Source organism: Chiloscyllium plagiosum, chromosome 18, assembly GCF_004010195.1.
Source record: "Chiloscyllium plagiosum isolate BGI_BamShark_2017 chromosome 18, ASM401019v2, whole genome shotgun sequence".
Lineage (NCBI taxonomy): Eukaryota > Metazoa > Chordata > Chondrichthyes > Orectolobiformes > Hemiscylliidae > Chiloscyllium > Chiloscyllium plagiosum.
In genome coordinates, this window is record NC_057727.1 from 65661749 (window position 1) to 65682504 (window position 20756).

Sequence of the window (20756 nt, forward strand, 5' to 3'; positions counted from 1 at the left end):
GGTATTAGTTGTCCCTTGTAGCAAATTGGTATTACTTTAACAAATATTAAAAAAATCTAAACTGATTTTACTGTTGGAGTTGCTTATTATTGGCTCAATTTGTTTGTACTGGATGACAACTCTCCTCTCCATAAAACAAGGCAAATGCCTCCACATTAACACTAGTGATAACACTGGTCTTCAAAAACCAAAAACACTTGCATGTTCTGCTTTTATTTTGTCATTTCACCAATAAATACACAAAAGGCAAGAGTACACACGCAAACATAGAGCACTGAGACCAGAGCTAATAGCAATATCTACTACTCATTTCTCATTTAGGATACAAATTTGCAATCAAGCTTATCCAGATTCCCCATTAGCCACAGTGGCTAACAATGTACAACACACTCATTTAGTCATATCACAAGACTGCTGGGAACACGAAGCACCTGCTGTTGATAGGCACATCAATATAAAGATGTCTTTCAATGTCAAAGATGCAGAACTGGAAACCTACACTGAAATACTGAACCTTTAACATGCTATACAAGTGAAAGATTTCTAAACAACGGACAGAAAACTTAAGTTTACTCCCAAGTCTCACTCTAATGACTCAAGTCCATTTATCCTTCAGGTCTATTTGATGATACAGTCCCAAGAGTCATGACTATTTTATCCTAGTATTCTGGGCATTCCTATAACAAAGTGAGCAGTGATTAACTAGCAGCTCCCATTTACTGAAGTTGCATCCTACAGACAGGACCATATCCTTGGGTCATTGAATCAACACTTCCCCTCCAAAAAACATCAAAAACAACTGTGCAAAATTTGTTTAAAATACAAAACTCATTGCTGATCAAAGAAAACTTGAACATACATGTGAATTAGAAGAAGGAGGCCTTCACTGGTTCAGGTTCATTGTAATGTTTGACGTGTGGCTCATTGAAGAACAAACCCAAATTTTTGTAATCAGACTCAAGGAACATAGTGCATCTATTCGAGGTGCAGATATGCATCATTTATCGTGTTTTCTTAACGGCTGAGGTTGATATCAAACTGCTTCTTGCTCTGGTAAAACTTTCATTGTAAAACAAGCCAGTCATTAGTATCTCATTTTGTAGTCAACAGAAGAAACCATCGTGATGAAACCAAGCCCAGAACTTAGGAATCTAGAATGGTATTGTGGCATACTCTGCAGTTCAGGTGAATGAAACAGAAAAAAAATTAACAAAATTCTATAAGACCATCATTGTAATTTGCTGAAATCCTTGAAAGAGCAATGGAAATTTTGACCAGCAAATCCAGGACTCTTAACAATAATCCATTATAACAGGCTATTACCTTCTAACAAGGTTAAGAAAAGGAATTACTTGTTCAATAAGTACATTATCTTAGCTCACATGCCTTATACCTGTTGTCTATATGCATTTTTACCTTGTTATTCTGGGCTGCAGATACAGAAGTAGTTGAGATATTTGAAAATGGGAAGTTTCCTTTCATATTTTTAAAATAGTTTATATCAAAAATAGTTTTCTGAATTTGCTCTGTTAACCCATTCAGATCAAATTCAAAGATTAAAAACTGGAAAAGGAAACCACTCCCTATCTACCTCTTATTTTGAAATTTGCTCACTTCTTGGGAATATAACTCATGTTCACCCTAGTTCACCATAACGCAGACCCTTCATCAGAAGCAAAAATATGGAGATCATAAGAAATAGAAGCAGCAGACCATTCAGCCCCTTGAGTCTGAACAGTCATTCAATAAGATCATGGATGATTTTACTGCAACCTCAACTCTGCTGCTTTCCCCATCGAGAATCTTTAACTCAAAATTTCTCAGCCTTTGACATAAACAATGGCCTCAACTGTTCTGCGGCTAGAACTCAAGAGAGAATTTATCGCAAAATCTTTTATGGTCTTGCTCCACAACGACCTGATGAAGATGCCGCACTCCGAAAGCTAGTGATTCCAAATAAACCTGGTAGATTATAACCTGGTGTTGTGCAATTTTTAACGAATTACTTGTTGTAATTAGTATTTGCAATTAGATTAGATTAGATTCCCTACAGTGTGGAAACACTTTAAGAGGACATCCAGATCCCTCTGCCCTGTCGCATTCGGTAGTTTCTCTCTATTTAAATAATATTATGCTTTTCTACTTGTCAAAACCTCTATCTCACATGATACTCTGCTCTATCTGGCAAATTTTTACCCACTCACTAAATGTACCTACAACCGTCTACAGACTCTTTATATCCTCTTCTCAACTATTTATATATTATAACACTGTGTCCCTTTATCCAAGTCATTAATATAGATTGTAAATAAATAAGGCCCTAGCAACAATTCCTGCAGCAAATAACTGGTTACAGCTTGCCAATCTGAAGATGACCCACTTAACACAACATACCATTTCCTACGAGAGAGCTAATCCCCTGTTCACGCTAATATTGAACACCCAACACAATGAGCTCTAAATAAAAGCAAATTACTGTGGATGCTGGAATCTGAAACCAAAAGAAAATGCTGGAAAATCTCAGGTCTGGCAGCATCTGTAAGAGAGAAAAGAGCTGACATATTGAGTCTAACTGACCCTTTGTCAAAGCTGTGACAAAGGGTCAGTTAGACTCGAAACGTCAGCTCTTTTCTCTCCTTACAGATGCTGCCAGGCCTGCTGAGATTTTTCAGCATTTTCTCTTTTGGGTACAATGAGCTCTAACCTTGTTCAGTAAACCTTTCTGTGCAATCTTACTGAATGCCTTTTGGAAATCCATATACATCTACAGGTTCCCCTTTATCTATCCTTCTTGATATAACCTCAAAGAACTATAATGAAATTGTTAATAAGACCACAAGATCATGTGGGTTTTGCTTGATTGTATTCAGATTTCTAAATGGCCAACTACCTCCTTAATAATGGATTCAACATCTTCCAACAGATATTAAGTTAACTGATCTTTATTTCCCTGCTGCCTCCAAGTTTTCTTGAATAATCGCATCACATTTGCAATTTTCCAATCTACTGGAGCCTTTCCAGAACCTGGGAATTTTGGATGATTGCAACTAATGCAGCCACTGTCTCTGCACAATCCACTTAGTTTATGACCCAAGGTTGCAAACCATCAAGTACAGGGGACTTCCAGCCTTTAGTTCCATTAATTTTCCTAAAACATTTTTTTTTGATCACCACTGTTTACTCTCATCTCTCTTACACCTTCATTTTCTTTATCCTTACGATGCTTTCTGTGCCTCCTAATGTGAGGTCAGGTACAAAATACTCATTTAAAGTCTGTCACCTCCTTACATACTATCAATTTCGTTGTTTTATCTTTCAAGGGACCAATGCTTACTTTAGCTAATCTCTTCTTTTGCTGCATACTTGCAAAAGCTTTTGTTTCACATTTCTCTCACATCCCAATTTCTCCCTTTTAGTCTTTTAGTCATCATTTGACCAGTTGCTAAAATTTGCACGACTATGCAGCATTGCACATTTTTTCTCGTGACTTGCTATCTTATTTGGTTAACCATAAATAGCATATTCTTCTCAAAGTCAATCTTGCTCAATGGAATACATCTTCCTTGAGGGTTATGACATCACCTTCTCAACTGTCTGAAGTTTTAGCCAATCATGGTTTTATAAAATTTAACAAATAAACAAAGGTAAGACAGTCAGTTTCAGACTCAAAATTCTCAGATTCAAATTGCATGTGAAATTCCATGATACGGTCATTCTTCCCTTAAGGATCATTTACTGTGATATCAGTAATGAATTCTGTTTCACTACACATTCCCAAGATTTTCCTCATTGGTTCTAGAGCATATTGTTCCAAAAGACTGCCCAAAATATATTACAAACTCAGACTCCAAGCTAATCTTGCCAATTAGATTTGTCAAATTGATAAAAAGTTTAGAAGTTTCCCCAATGATTGCAATGCCACTTTTACAAGTACATTATATTTTAATTTCCAGCTGTCCTACAGTGAAGCTAATGTCAAGGGGCCAATAAATACTTCCAGCAGTGAATTATTTCCTTTACCAATTCTAATCTCTATACACACAGTTTCTGCATTTTAATCTGCACTGAAATAGACGCACAAGCTCATTTGTGGGAGCATTGAAACTTCTGACACTTTATGGAATTTAATGATGATAAATGTGGAACAGATTATTGATGACATTAGGTGATCAGAGATGGGATCTGATTTCAGCCAATAGCATTCAAAATTGCAAGATCAAAGCTGAAATCTCTTCTGGGAAAAAAATATTAATTCCTTATGTACACTGCCAAAGTGGAGGGACATCATTATTTTGCATAACACTTGACCTGTAAAGCTGCAAAATAACCATTTAGTTTGTTCATCAGAGACCAAAGTAGTAAGCAGTTCCAATTTTCAAAAGCAGGTTAACATAATCTTGTCTTCCATCACAACACTCGTGGTTCAAGGTAGCATTCAAAATTGCAAGATCAAAGCGAAATCTCTTCTGGGAAAAAAATATTAATTCCTTATGTACACTGCCAAAGTGGTGGGACATCATTATTTTGCATAACACTTGACCTGTAAAGCTGCAAAATAACAATTTAGTTTGTTCATCAGAGACCAAAGTAGTAAGCAGTTCCAATTTTCAAAAGCAGGTTAACATAATCTTGTCTTCCATCACAACACTCGTGGTTCAAGGTAAAGGAATAATAAGTTTGCTAGCTTTACTCTTCTTACAGCTCCAAATAATTTATCAGTTTCTACAACTTTGACACTTAATGTACCTGCCAATTGCAATCCCTGTACAACACGAGATTTATCCAATTATTCTAGAACTATCCCTATACACATATGATGCTGCCAGCAGAACAATGAAAGGGTATTGATGCTAGTCATCAAATCAGAGATCCATCAACAAAGTGGTCCAGGGTCTGAGACTCTGAGCAAGTAATACTGCCCACATTTCACACCAGATAACATATTCCAGAACTAATATAAATACAATTTTGAAACACAAAATAGGTACATGTGGCTTTGTACATCAGTAGTTGTTGCAAGGACCATGTTTGTTTTACTTTAGTCTCTTCAAAGATTGTGGACTGCAACAAGAAAGAGTTGTTTCTAAAAAGTATTTACCAGATGCTGTATGATTTCACGGCAACGAATTCAATACCTTTGTGAACTCCTGGTTTTGCGGCTCTGGGTTCCTGAAACATGCAGACAATCCAGGTCTGAGGAATTGCCTACAAATGCAGCTGATTGGTTCTCAGCAAACTGAACAGGTTGGAACTGGAAACAAGTTACAAAGATATAGACACAGATGCGTGTACTGCTGCTCTCTGCAGTGTAAAACCAGTTTAATTACTTATAATACATATAATTCTGGTTTAACACAGAAACTGGATGCATATATCAACCTTGATTTGAAATTCAGGGAAATCAAAGTCCTGTGCATGCCATAAAAAAATTAATGTTTGTGACAAAAGCATAAGTTTGTCACTTATTCTACTATAAACCTGGTTAGTTTGTGGGAACCTTGAGTAATTTTTTTTCATTGTGAACTAGTTGAGCTCTTGGTCTCAAGAATAAGAACACAACAGTTTTTTTATGCACTTAATACTGGTTCCTGTTATGGATTATGAATTCAAAGTTGGATGAATCAGTGTAATTGTGACGCCCTTTTTCTTTCAATTCAATCAACAAGAAATGGTAAACTGAAGAAATGAATTCCATTTTAAAGTTACTTATTTGTTTGCAGTTTTTGTTCAAAAGGAACATTGTGTTTTCTAAGAGATAAGCCTAGCCTTGAAAATGTTTGGCAGAAATCTAATTGATTCATCTTTAAGCTTGAGGACTCGATCTCACCTCTCCCCTCTGTAACTGGATCCTCGACATCCTGACCTATAAACCACAATCAATAAGGATAGGTAACAACAGCTCCTCCACTGTAATCTTCAACGCTGGTGCCCACAAGGTTACATAATCAGCTCTCTACTTTACTCCTTCACTCATAACTGTGTGGCCAAATTCTGCCCGAACTTCATTTACAAATTTGCTGATGACACCACCGTCATAGGTCAGATCTCAAACAATGAGACACAATACAGGAAACAGATTGAGTGCCTAGCAGCTTAGTGTAAAGACAGCAATCTCTCTATCAATGTCAGCAAAATGAAGGAGCTAGTCATTGACTTCAGGAAGCAGAGTAGAAGGCACACCCCTGTCTGCATCAATGGTGCTGAGGTGGAGATGGTCCGAGGGGATCACGTTCCTTGGAGTGATCATCAACAATCTGACCCACGTCAACAAGACAGTCAGGAAAGCACATCATCTCTACTTCCTCAGGAGGCTAAGGAAATTCGACATGTCCATAAGGATTTTTACCAATTTTTACAGAGTCACCATAGAAAGCAACCGATCTGGATGCATCACAGCTTGGTATGGCAACTGCTCTTCCCAAAACCGCAAAAAAACTACAGAGTGTCATGAACATAGCCCAGTCCATCAAGTAAACAAACCTTCCGTCCACAGACTCCATCTATACACCCAGCTGCCTCAGGAAAGCAACCAACATAATCAAAGACTTCTCCCATCCACTCTTCCACCCTGGACAGAAGATACAGAAGTTTATACACCTGTACTAACAGATTCAAGAACAGCTTCTTCCTCGCTGTTATCAGATTTCTGAATGGACCTGGCTCTTGCCCTTGCCCTTTTTAAGATCGGGATTTTAAAAAATTTGATGAAGCAAATTAATTGTCTGCATTTGAATAAGTTTTAGTCCGGACTTTGGAGAAACAAGCAGAGAAGCCGATCCTTTCTGTTGACAGCATTTATAATAGTTTCTAATCAACCTGTTCAGAGATGTTATCACACACCCCTGAACCAGGTGTGACTTGAACCCAGGTTCAGAGGGTGGGACACTACTAGTCTGCCACAGTAGAAGATGTGAAAGATTTTTTCTGAACATCACAAGACTTCTGCCTCTCTTGTAAAAGCACCGTCTAAAACTAACACGCCTTGACATAAAACTGAAGATGCAGGAGAAACTCAGCAAATGTGGCAACATCTTAGGAGAGAGAAACATGGTCAACATTTTGAGTCCAGTCTTATTTAGAACTGAACCTGCATATACCTATTTCTGAAGGGCTGTGCCTGACACCAGCACATGCACATTTTGCACCAATTAAATTTACGTATGCACACCTAAAATGGGTTCAGATTCAAACAGGAGATGGTTGCCAGGATAGGGGGATAGGGGAGAGTGGGGGCCAGAGGAAGGAATGCCAGAGGAAGTTTGTGGCAGGTGCGGGAAAAGATGATATGAGTTGCTATTCCAAGCATCTGAAGAGAAATTTGAGGTTTCCGCTGAACTGAACAAATTATAATTTTCAAACAAAAAATGCAATTGGAAAAACAGTCTAAGTGGTTCTTGCAGTTCAATAAAGTTTATTTTGGAGAAAAAAATAATGGACACTCAATCATACTGCTGTAGAATGTGGAATACTTCTAAAACGTCTAATTTAGCAAGTCTCTTTTACCTAAATAAAACGTCATCTGAAATTTAAAAAGTGGAAACATTTTAACACCAGGAGTCCAATGGGAATGTTTGATTTCTGCTTAAAAAACGAGAATACTGTTTCAGATGTAAAGTTCCCCCTCAGCACCTGAATGAAACAGAATGGTAAATAATGGGACGCCCCATTAAAAATAAGAGATAGAGATAGGGAAACCACAATATCAAATAGGAATTGGACTAACTCATCTTGATGTAATTTAATTGAACTCAAAAATCTGGTAATAATGCATATTCTAGTGAAAAGGATGTACAGATTAAACTAATTGATTGATAAAGGTCACTTGGATATATTTGTATCCTTACTTATGATCTCTTTCAGTCAACTGAATGCGACAATCATTAGACTCAAGACATCAGGACCACACAGGGGAAGATATGCTAAAAATCTTGAAACAGAGACTCCCTTTGACCTTTTGCTAAGATCACCAGGTCTTCTAAGCCAACAACAGGAGCTTGATTTTGGGATACAGGTAAAAATATGCTGTGATATTTTATGTGAAGCAACTGATAAGCAGAAATGCACAGTGAAATGCACAGTGAAATGCACAGTGAAATGCACAACAGTGAAATGCACAGTGAAATGCACAGTGAAATGCACAGTGAAATGCACAGTGAAATGCACAGTAGAATATGTCCCAGACATGCCCAGCTACTTGATAATGTGATACGAAACAATAAGGGATAGCATTAAAATGACCTGAACTTTAGTTGGGGAGTACCACCCTGCTGGGGATAGTTCAGTCTGCCAAAAAATAAATTATTATGGCTCTATGAGGATACATCTTCCTTTCAATTGGGGAACTGTACAATTATTAGGCTACAAATCAAAATACTAATTATTAAACCCAAAGATTATTAGAAACTAACACTAACTTAAACTGTGAAGAGGAAAAAAGGAGTCTGCAAAGGATATTGAGATGTTTAAGTGAGTAGGTAAAAATTTGGCAAACAGAATACTGGTAGTTCTCCTATAATATCAAAGTTGCATTCCAGCGAAACCTCGCTTAATAGAAAATCACTTAATAGAAATGATGGGGCCTATGGGAAAAGTGGGGTTAGGAGCAGACCAGCAAAAAGTAACACTCACAATAGCTCAAAAATCACCCAAAGGTCTAATGCAAAGTTTGGTACAGCCTGAATAAAGTTTAAATCATATTTATTAATGAAAGAGGAGTAAATTTAACACAGTACATTTAGAAAATGTAATACAGCTGCTCTTTGTTCAGTATCTCTCACAGAAAGCTGTTCTGTCCGCAGCTGACATTGGCACATGAGCAGATCGGCACGAAGACCAGTGCTAACCTGGCGCAGGGACTTTGGTGCTGACACTGCGCAGACGAAGTACAGCGCGGAGACTTTGGCACTGACATCGTGCATGTGCAGAATGGCACAAATATCGGCACCGACGTCTTTACGCGTGCATAATGGCGCAGACACTGACCCATGCACAGAACTTCGCAGAGATGTGCAGCATGAACATCAGTGCAAGCATAGAACAAAGCACGCAAACCGATCCCCATTGGAATCACTGCATCGCCAACAAAGGTAAGCGTTCTCAAAAATATTGTTCTTAATTCTTTAGCTGCATTATAGCCAAATCGCTCTGCCAAAACATGTTATCCCAGAACTACCTGTATAACGTAAGAAAATGTGACCTTTGGTCAGAAGAACAGAAAAATAGCATATTATTTAAATACAGATAAATTACACAACTCTGAAAACCTTAAAAATTTGGCTATCGTGTACATAAATCACAAAAGGTCGGTACGTAGGCAAAGCAAGTGACAAGGCAGGCAAATTAAACGTTCCCATTCAGTGCAAGAGAAATTAAATATAAAAATATTTTGCTACAGCTAAATAGAACACACTTGCGATTATAATGTATGGTTTTGGTCTTAAAGAGACATACTTCTGTTGGAAACAGTTCAGGGAAGGTTCACTGATTCCTGGGATGATGGGTTTATGAGAAAGGTGTGAAGCTTACATGAAAGATACCTGGGAAGTATGCTCAAAGACACTGAAGAGGATGATCAGGATAAGGGAAGGGTTAAAGTGATACGAGTCAGGAGAAGAAGAGTGCAAAGACCAAAAGCTTCAAGATTAGTCATTGTGCGCTCCCTAACTAATCATAATATGAGTATAAACTGCTCAATCTCTCTCCATTAGACAAGCCTCTCAGCTGGAATCAATCTAGGGTTATAATTACTATTTCTTGGAGTCTCCATTCCAGTGAACCATTCCAGATTTTCTTAGAGACCATTACACCTTTCCTATGAGTAGCATGACTGAAAAATTTCTTTTTCCAATATGACAACTGCTGTGTTATCCCACTGATGTTGCAATAAAAAAAACTGAGTTGTATAATCAGATGTTTAAAAGCTTACTCAACCAATTTAAAATTCCACTAAATCTCTAGGCATCGTGCTGTATTGTTCTTTGTTTGCTGTCATTGAACCCATTTAGTGTATTTATTCCAACAAGGTTTAATTATGATCTTGAAAGAGTAATTAAGTTTCAAATGCAGTAAACCCCCAAATAGTTTCATGTTAAGAAAGATAACTTAATACCAAAGGCTGGAGAAATTACCTGCAGGGTCCTTTTACTTCCAAAGTGAAGTAATATGAGAAATACGGTTGCACATTATTTTCATACAACTAAATCATCTCTCAAGCTGGAGAGATAACAAGGGACACAAAATAAATGGAAGCAAACAATAAGGAGGAAATACACTTTTATGAAGCATGTCAAAATGACTGGATTTGTAATCTACGTCCACACAAAAGGGTGGCAGAGGTTTGGAACGGTCTTCCAAATCAGAGTGGATGTTGGATCAGTTGTTAGCTTCAAATCTGAGATAGATTCTTTTTATTAATCCAAGATATTAAGGGATGTATGGCCAAAAGCTGAAATATTCAGCTCGGCCACAGATCAGCCATGGTCTCATTGAATGGTCGAACAGACTTGATGGGCTGAATGGCCTACTCCTGTTCTTATGTTCCTAGAACCTCAGGATAATGTTCTGGAGACTTGGGTTTGAACCTCAACATGGCAAATGCAGAAATTTTAATTCAATATAAACCTGGATTCAAAAGTTAGGCACACAGTGACCATGTAATCACTGCTGGTTATCATAAAAACCCATCAAGTTCACTAATGCTCTTTTGAGAAGGATATCTGCCATGCTTACCTGGTCTGATCTATATGTGATTCCAGACCCACAGCAATGTCGTTGACATATAACTGCCCTCACAGCAATTAGGGATGAGCAATAAATACTGGCCTAGCCAGCGATGCCTATATCCCATGAAAGAATTAAAAACAATAGAGAATTCTGAATCGACGCTTGTGTATATATTTAGTATTCAGTGAGATTCCGCAGGAGTAATATTGCAGACATATATATAACTACGCTCAAAGGGGGTATTAAACGAATAATGCAGTCCAAGATAGCTCAAACATTCCCTGCTTTACAGTTAATCTTTAACATACCACTCAAACTATTGAAACAGGCAGTATCTCAGTTTAACTCATTTAAATTTGCTACATTTTGTCGTGCTGCACCGAGTACTCTACATCACCAACAATTTAGTATCAAATTCCTGCACTGTGCTCAAGCCCACAAACTGAGTTTCAGCAACTGAGCAAGACTGAACAACACAAAAACACAAGAAAAACACAAAACTAAATACTTCCCATATCAGATGCCACACTTAAATCTCAGCAAGAATTCTGACTTTTACATTTCACTACGAAACCAAATACCCTCTTAGGTACTCACCATTTTCCTCCAGGTCTTCTTCGTCATCACCATCATTGTCCTCCATCTCCTCCTCTTCCTCTTCCACATCCTCCGACTCCACATCTGGATCACTCCCTGAGATAGACTCGTCCTCCATGGCCCAGAGCAGCAGACACTGTGCATTACAAACTCATTGTCCCCCCTCTGTGGACCTGTAACAACAGCAGCACATAGCAGCAAATGTTAGTATATTTCAAATCTCATCCATCATTAGAACAGATTTTAATGGCTACAAAGATCAAGTTAGGATGTCTCAGAGTATAGACTATTCATGTGTAGGGAAAGACAGAAGTTGAACAGAGAAAAGGTGTAGCGTCTCTTTCTGTCAGGTGCAACATCATTCTACTATTGCTATTTAACATTGTCCCCAGAGACAAAACCATAATGCAATGCTAGATAAGTACAACTAATCACCAAACAGAAAGTAACAGGTTTTGGGTTCTGGTTTTGAGAATACAATTTCCAATTTCATCTTTTCTTCAACCTAAAGGTGAGAGGTACAAGCTTACCCAAGCCCCCAACCGTTAAGGTGAGGTTCCTTTTAGCAGTCATTCTTTCAGGCACCAGAAATATTTAATTATTTTGACAAGGTTTATTCAGCTATTACGGCAAGATATGGTTGAGCATGTTTAAGGCTGAGATTGATAAATTTCAACACATTAAAAACATCTAATGACATGGAGTTAGCTTGGAAGTAGATGACCAACCATGGTGGCACTGTGGCTTAGTGGTTAGCACTGCTGCCTCACTGCACCAGGGACCTGGGTTTGATACCAGCCTTGGATAATTATCTGTACGTTCTCCATTTCTGTGTGAGTTTTCTCCAAGTGATCCAGTTCCTCCCTACAGTCCATAGATGTGCAGATTATGTGGACTGGCCATGCTAAATTGCCCCACATTGTGTAGGTTAGGTTGGTTGGCTATGGTAAATGGTGGGGGGGTTGGATGCTCTTCAGTGGGTCGGTGCTAGCCCAATGGGCCAAAGGGCCTTTATCTGTATTGATTAAAGCTGATTAAAAAAGATTGAGAGATGCTCTATAAGGTGTTAAGTCTTGTGAAATCTTCGCAATCATGGTGCAGCAGGTGATGAAGGCAGCAAAAGAATGAGAGCACACGAGCCGGGATGTTCAGTCACACTTCTACACAGCCTGGTGAGATCATATGTACAGCATTGTGGGCAGTTTTGTCTCCTTGTCTGGGGAAGGAGGCTCTGGCTAAGGACTGAGTGGAACAAAGGTTAAACAAAGTAGTTCCTGGATGGCAAGACAAATGTATCAAGAGATACTGGATAGGTTAGAATTACGGACCAGGGGCAGGTAGGGGAACTAGTTTAGTTGTGATTATATTCAGCATGGACTGGTTGGACTGAAGGGTCTGGTTTCGTGTTGAATGACTATGACTCTATATGCTGGATCAGTGGTGCTGGAAGAGCACAACAATTCAGGCAGCATCCGACTCTATATGCTCCTATATGGTAAACACGAAATATATAAACTTCACAGTAATCTACTACCATTCATACCCAAAAGAGAGTGCAAAAGAGAAGCTGCTTGAGGGCATTAGGTTGTTTTTGTTTGTTAAAAGCTCCTGGCGTACATTGCTATCTGATTGTAGGATTGTTATTGTTAACTGCAACCAAACTGAAAGTCAGAATTTAGGCAATGAAATAGACACACAAGCTCATTTGTGGGAGCATTGAGACTTCTGACTCTTTATGGAATTTAATCAGAAGGGAAGGGATGATAAATGTGGAACAGATTATTGATGGCATTAGGTGATCAGAGACTGGATCTGATTTCAGCCAATAGCATTCAAAATTGCAAGATCAAAGCTGAAATCTCTTCTGGGAAAAAAATATAATTCCTTATGTACACTGCCAAAGTGGAGGGACATCATTATTTTGCATAACACTTGACCTGTAATGCTGCAAAATAACCATTTAGTTTGTTCATCAGAGACCAAAGAAGTAAGCAGTACCAATTTTCAAAAGCAGGTTAACATAATCTTGTCTTCCAACACAACACTCGTGGTTCAAGGTAAAGGAATAATAAGCTTGCTAGCTTTACTCTTCTTACAGCTCCAAATAATTTATCAGTTTCTACTAACTTTGACACTTAATGTACCTGCGAATTGCAATCCCTGTACAACACGAGATTTATCCAATTATTCTAGAACTATCCCTATACAAATGTGATGCTGCCAGCAGAACAATGAAAGGGTATTGATGCTAGTCATCAAATCAGAGATCCATCAACAAAGTGGTCCAGGGTCTGAGACTCTGAGCAAGTAATACTGCCCACATTTCACACCAGATAACATATTCCAGAACTAATATAAATACAATTTAGAAACAGAAAATAGGTACATGTGGCTTTGTACATCAGTAGTTTTTGCAAAGACCATGTTTGTTTTACTTTAGTCTCTTCAAAAGTTGTGGACTGCAACAAGAAAGAGTTGTTTCTAAAAAGTATTTACCAGATGCTGTATGATTTCACGGCAACGAATTCAATACCTTTGCGAACTCCTGATTTTGCGGCTCTGGGTTCCTGAAACATGCAGACAATCAGGTCTGAGGAATTGCCTACAAATGCAGCTGATTGGTTCTCAGCTAACTGAACAGGTTGGAACTGGAAACAAGTTACAAAGATATAGACACATATTGCGTGTACTGCTGCTCTCTGTAGTGTAAAACCAGTTTAAACTTCAAAACCTGTTACCTTTTCTGCAGTAGCTGCTATGAACTAAGACTTTTGATTTTACTAATCAGAGGCATTTTCCAAATCAGAAGGTAGACAACTGAATACAAAGGCCTCACTAAATAAAGTAGCATCATATCAACATCAGAATTGGAAGCAAAGACCACTTAACTAACCTGTCAGTTTTTTGTAACACTGCCAATAATCTTTTTTTTTCCTATTTGTTTAGCTGTGCAAGTTCTTAAGGGGTTAGAGTTTTTGTTAGTAGTGTTATTTGCCAATGGGTTGTATCTATTTACTTGCAGCTACAGAGTAATTACTTATAATACATATAATTCTGGTTTAACACATAAACTGGATGCATATATCAACCTTGATTTGAAATTCAGGGAAATCAAAGTACTGTGCATGCCATAAAAAAACTAATGTTTGGTACACTACCTGGAATAGCAGTTTACAGCACACTATCCCAATAAGTCGTAACATTGATCATGTGGAAAGACATTGAAAGTTTCGGAATCCTACCAGACTTGCGCACAAGGCTTTCCAATCAATAAAACTTTACAATTTTCCAGCCTGCATTTCCAACTTCAATAACTGCTCACTTCTCTGCTTGCAGAAATTGGATTTTTTCATTCTAAGTAGATTAACAGAAACTTTGGAGTACTGTATAGTGTTATCAACAGTGCACTCAAACATTAAGTTCAAAATTGGTACAAAGCAGTTTGAAATCTGGCCAGAGGCAAACATACTTATTAAAATGGGAGCAGTGGTTCAAGGCAGCAGCTCACCACCCACCACATCCTCATGAGCAACTAGGGACAGGCAATAAACATTGGCCTATCCAGTGACACCCATATCATGCGACTGAATAAATGAAACAGATGACCTAGGAAAACTTGACAGCATGACAGATTCAAGATACAACTGTTTCTATCAGGAACCTCAGTCTTGCAGGGAAGGTTTCACCCTGCACCTTATTTGACCTGTGCTTGATCAGGGAGTTCAATGAAGCAGGGCATTTGTGCATTTACTCTGTTTTTTGAAACTGGATGCTAAAGTGCAATATCTTCCATTCACTGACAATAACATTCCCAAACAACCATTAAACCTTGAATCCCAAGCTGAGGCCTTGGTGCAAAGAGAAAACGAAATCATCGTACTTTTCGTCTTGACAGAATGCAGCTTATTGGATTACTATCAGAGAAGAATAATGCGAAAATTAAAGTTCCAAAGCTGAACATGAAATTTTCATTCATTAATGACCATTACTAGAATTATGGCACAATTGCGTGGAATGGGCTTTAGATGCAGATCATGATGAGCGATGGAACAGGTCTGAACTGATTGATCTACTCTCCAATACCTATACAACTACTGGAAATAAACTATGACAGATTTAAATACCAAGGTTCAACCTCAGAATCCTTGTTGAAAGGCTCGCATATGACAACTGCCAGTGGCCACAAAGAATGCAATAAATGAAATAAAACTAGCTATGAAAATTCAAGTCTATACAAAATTGTTTCAAAGACAGAAACAGGGCTAGCTTATTCATTCCATTTACTCATATCCCTCGAAACCCTCACTCATTAAAAAACGTATTGATTTGAAAGCTCCAATTGTCCCTATGCATCTACAGCTTTTCGGAAGGTGGTGCAAATGATTAACCAGAGGGTGACCACACCTCAGGCGAGGGGAGATATTGAAGACAGTCCTTTGTAGTAGCCTCAGCCAATGTCGGAATTGACTCATGCTGCTGTTAGTCTGCGCCCCAAACCAGCCGTCAAATCAACTGAGCTAATTGGGATAGCTCTCAATGTTCCATGGCAACCACTGCTACCTCAGAACCCCAAACTTTCAGCTCACCAAGATACAATGAGTCCTAACCCCACTTTGCAAAGCCCTAAGCTAGTCTATACTGCAGCAACACTGGGAACTCCATCCCTGCTTTGTCAATGATGACACTTTTACCTCAAGTAAAATAAATGGTGCACTAATTTATAATAGAAACAGAGAATGCTGTAACTCAATGACTCAGGCTACAACTGTTGGGAAAGAAACAGAGTTAACTTTGCATCAGAAGTAGAAGAATTGAGAGATATAAAATACTTTGAACAAGTACTGAGACAGCAAAAGGGATGTGTGCGCGCAAACATGTCAGGGTGGGGGGGGGTTGTGTGTGTGTGGGTGGAAGACAAAGGGCCCTATAAAATAGCAGGCGTGTGATAAAGTAGAGGACAGAAGACATTAACAGACAACCTTTACACTTTCTCGTTTTAACAAAGGGTCACTGGCCTTAAACATTAACATGATTACAATTTCCAGTATCTTCTGATTTTATTTCAGATTTTCAGCGGTCACCATTTCTTCTCCACTACTTATCAGTGCAGTTTGAAACGCTGAGTTTTTATGATACCACACGTGTCTCAGAGTCAAGTTATAACTGATTTTTAAGCTGACAGCAAAGAGATTAATAGCTGCAGTGGAGGATCTCTCACACATACAGGCAAACAAAGAACATACAGAAAAAGACAAAGGTAGTACGCACACCAAGAGAGACACTGAAAAATACAAGTTTCCTTTTCCTGAGACCAGGAGCTCAGTGCAGTTTATATTAGATAGATGAAATAACAAGCATGAGTGAGGGGACATAACTGAGTTATGTAACAGCCTAGGACTAGGATTGGTCCCTCACTAAGCTGATGAAGACAGCATAGTAACACAATCAACCAATGAAAGCTAGTTTTAGCAAGAGCCACAGCGCTAGTAATACACAGCTGCCAGCAGATCCAGTACTGCACTGCTCAGTCACCAATGCTTTAGGTAGTATTTATGATTTGACAATATAATTTAACTGCTGGTATGCAGGTCCATGTGTGTGTGCATATATTAATCAAACAATTACTTCAGAGTACCGAGGCATTCCTTATCTATAAACACACAGCATCCTTGATCTTTCTGAAAGCAGCTTGCATTCGTTATCTGGAGTAAACAGTTCATTCAAATCAGTTCAGTCTGAACATTTTGAGAGACAATTGGTGCAGTGATTTAAAATTGCATTTCTTGACAATACCTTGGCTTGTTCCAAAATGATTACAGTAAGCCCACTTGTGTTACAGAGAAGTACAATGAATTCTCAGTACAGAATCTGGTCATTCAACGCACCATGTCCACACTCGTGCTTACGTTCCATGACTTCACTCCTAACGTTTCAATACTGTCTTAAAAAGCCAAAGACACGGATGGTTTTACATTTTTTTTGACAAGAGTAGCATAACTTATTTTTCTGCTTCAGTAAGCCAAATTCTTTTTGATATTTATATTTCCTTAGCACCTAACTACGGAGATTGAGGACTTCGCGCAGGACTGATTGGTACTAAAATCTAACCAGGGGCGGCACGGTGGCTGGCACTGCTGCCTCTCAGTGCCAGGGACGAAAGTCTGAACCTTTGTAAACCTCTGATAATGCCACAGACCATTGCATTTTGGTCACTTAAGAAAAGATGCAAGAGTCCTTCACAGGGTGCAGAGGAGATGTACCAAGGTTGGGTTGAGTGATTAGGTTAGGTTACATAAGCTAGAATTGTTCCCTTTGAAACAAATAAATTGAAGGACGATTTCATAGAGATGTGGAAGTTAATGACAGGTTTTGAATAAGGTAGACTAAATGCTGTTCCTACCATGATTGCAAAAGAACAAGAGATAAATTTAAGGATTTGGACAACAGATAGAAAGAAGGATGATGGGAAGAAATTTTCTCACATAGCAAGTAGGTAATGACCTCAAACTCTCTGCTTACAAAGGGTGATAGTGGAAATGCACGACGATTTTAAAAGGAAATTGGATGGGCCATGGTAGGAAATAAACTGGCAGGGTAATGAATAGAACTAACTAGATTACCAAATTCTGGCATGAACTCAATGGGCTGAATGGTTTCCATCTGTGCCACAGCCATACAATATCAAAGCAATAAAGAATATTGCTTTACAAACATTAGTTTAACAATGCATCTGTTCTCACAATATGTAACATTATTCTCTGAATTTAAAAGACCCAGACAATTAGCTGTGGGAGGATCCATTTTATGGTGGTGACTCTATTAATTCAGACAACCTTGCTCTGCTTAACTGCACAGCTGCACGTAATAAATGCATAGCAGTGTGCACATGATGTTATCGGACTACTAACATTCAACATTTCGAATGATTTGACAAAGCAAGACTGTCTTACATAGTGCATTCAGGATTTTAGCTTTGTCTGAAATATTTTGTTTACCTGACTCAAGTTTTTGGCTCCAGTTGCAGGTATGCTGTCCCTACATCACCATAACCTAATTACATGAAAACCAGCAGAGAACCTGCACAGTTACCGCCTTTGCAGTTTGAATTCGTGTATCGCTGGACATCGGAGTGCATCTGGGAAAATTAACAAATAGTGAAATTCACAACTAATCTTGGAGGAACTGAATAAACAGTGAAATTCATAACTAATCTGGGAGGAACTGTTGGGCGAAGTTCACAACACAGAATCAGATAAGTTAATTGTTGTTTTAAGTCTGTCCAAGAGAAAAGCTGCAGTAGTGAATATAGTGGATTCTTTCTTGATTATATGTTTTTGAAGATGAGTCTCTTGATTAAACTTAAAATATAAGCCATAGCTATTAATTTAACCTAGGGCAGTGTTTGTAGAAGAATAAGACGGTGTTATTTTCAGGGACTGTAGATTGTGAAGGCACATAAATGGCCTTTGCAGTGATATGTACTTCTTGTCAGATGTGGGAGTTTAAAGAGAGTTTAAGGGTTACTGCAGATTATATCTGCCATAAATGCTGTTGGATGCAAATCTTATCAGATCGAGTGGATCTGTTGGAGTGACAGACAGAAGCAATGAGGAATTTGCAACAGCAACAGTATGTGATGGATGGCAGTTATAGGAAGGGGGGAAAGTCTCACATACAGTCATATAGATGGGTTAACTCCAGGAAGGGTAAGAGAGATAGGCAGCTAGTGCAGGAGTCTTTTGTGGATATACCCATTTCAAACAGGTATGCTGCTTTGGAAAATATAGGGGGTGAAGGATTCTCAGGGGAACGTAGCACGAACAGCCAAGTTTCTGGTGTTGAGACTGGCTCTAACGCAACGAGGGGTACGTCGGCTTCCAAGAGATCAATTGTGTTAGGGGATTCTGTAGTCAGAGGTACAGACAGACGTTTCTGTGGCCAGCAGAGAAAAAGCTGAATCGTATGTTGTTTCCCAGGTGCCAGGATCAAGGATGTCTCAGAGAGGGTGCAGAATGTTCTCACGGGGGAGAGGGGCCAGCAAGAGGTCATTGTCCACATTGGAACCAACGACATTGGAAGGGAAAAGGTTGAGACTTGGCAGGGAGATTACAGAGAGTTAGGCAGAAATTTAAAAAGGAGGTCCTCAAGGGTAGTAATATCTGGATTACTCCCAGTGGTACGAGCTAGTGAGGGCAGGAATAGGAGGATAGAGCAGATGAATGCATGGCTGAGGAGCTGGTGTATGGGAGAAGGATTCACATTTTTGGATCATTGGAATCTCTTTTGGGGTAGAAGTGACCTGTACAAGGAGGACGGATTGCACCTAAATTGGAAGGGGACAAATATACTGGCAGGGAAATTTGCTATAACTGCTTGGGTGGATTTAAACTAATAAGGTGGGGGGGGGATGGGACCCTGGGAGATAGTGAGGAAAGAGATCGATCTGAGACAGGTACAGCTGAGAACAGAAGTGAGTCAAACAGTCAGGGCAGGCAGAGACAAGGTAGGACTAATAAATTAAACTGCATTTATTTCAATGCAAGGAGCCTAACAGGGAAGGCAGATGAACTCAGGGCATGGTTAGGAACATGGGACTGGGATATCATATTAATTACAGAAACATGGCTCAGGGATGGGCAGGACTGGCAGCTTAATGTTTCAGGATATAAATGCTACAGGAAGGATAGAAAGTGAGGCGAGAGAGGAAGGGGAGTGGCATTTTTGCTAAGGAATACCATTACAGCTGTGCTGAGAGTGTTATTTGGGTGGAACTGAGAAATAAGAAAGGGATGATCATGATCACCTTATTGGGATTGCATTATAGATCCCCCAATAGTCAGAGGGAAATTGAGAAACAAACTTGTAAGGAGATCTCAGCTATCTGTAAGAATAACAGGGTGGTTTTGGTAGGGGATTTTAACTTTCCAAACATCGACTGGGACTGCCATAGTGTTAAAGGTTTAGATGGAGAGGAATTTCTTAAGTGTGTACAAGACAATTTTCTGATTCAGTATGTGGATGTACCTATTAGAGAAGGTGCAAAACTTGACCTACTCTTGGGAAGTAATGCAGGACAGGTGACTGAAGTGTCAGTGAGGGAGCACTTTGGGGCCAGCGACCATAATTCTATTTGTTTTAAAATACTGATGGAAAAGGAGAGACCAGATCTAAATGTTGACGTTCTAAATTGGAGAAAGGCCAATTTTGACAGTATTAAGCAAAAACTTTCGAAAGCTGATTGGAGGCAAATGTTTGCAGGTAAAGGGACGGCTGGAAAATGGGAAGCCTTCAGAAATGAGATAACAAGAATCCAGAGAAAGTATATTCCTGCCAGGGTGAAAGGGAAGGCTGGTAGGTGTTGGGAATGCTGGATGACTAAAGAAATTGAGGGTTTGGTTAAGAAAAAGAAGGAAGCATATGTCAGGTATAGACAGGAT

At 38.9% G+C, this 20756-nt stretch overlaps 1 protein-coding gene across 2 annotated transcripts in view; it reads right to left on the reverse strand.

The window, feature by feature from the left end:
• rad54l2 (RAD54 like 2) overlaps positions 1-20756 on the reverse strand; it is a 123921-nt gene that overhangs the window by 72152 nt on the left and 31013 nt on the right. For both annotated transcript variants that reach the window (XM_043708512.1, XM_043708511.1), the window contains exon 2: positions 11320-11492. In XM_043708512.1, coding sequence (XP_043564447.1) covers positions 11320-11437 — 118 coding nt within the window. In that variant the 5' untranslated portion in view covers positions 11438-11492. The remainder of the gene's footprint in view (positions 1-11319; positions 11493-20756) is intronic.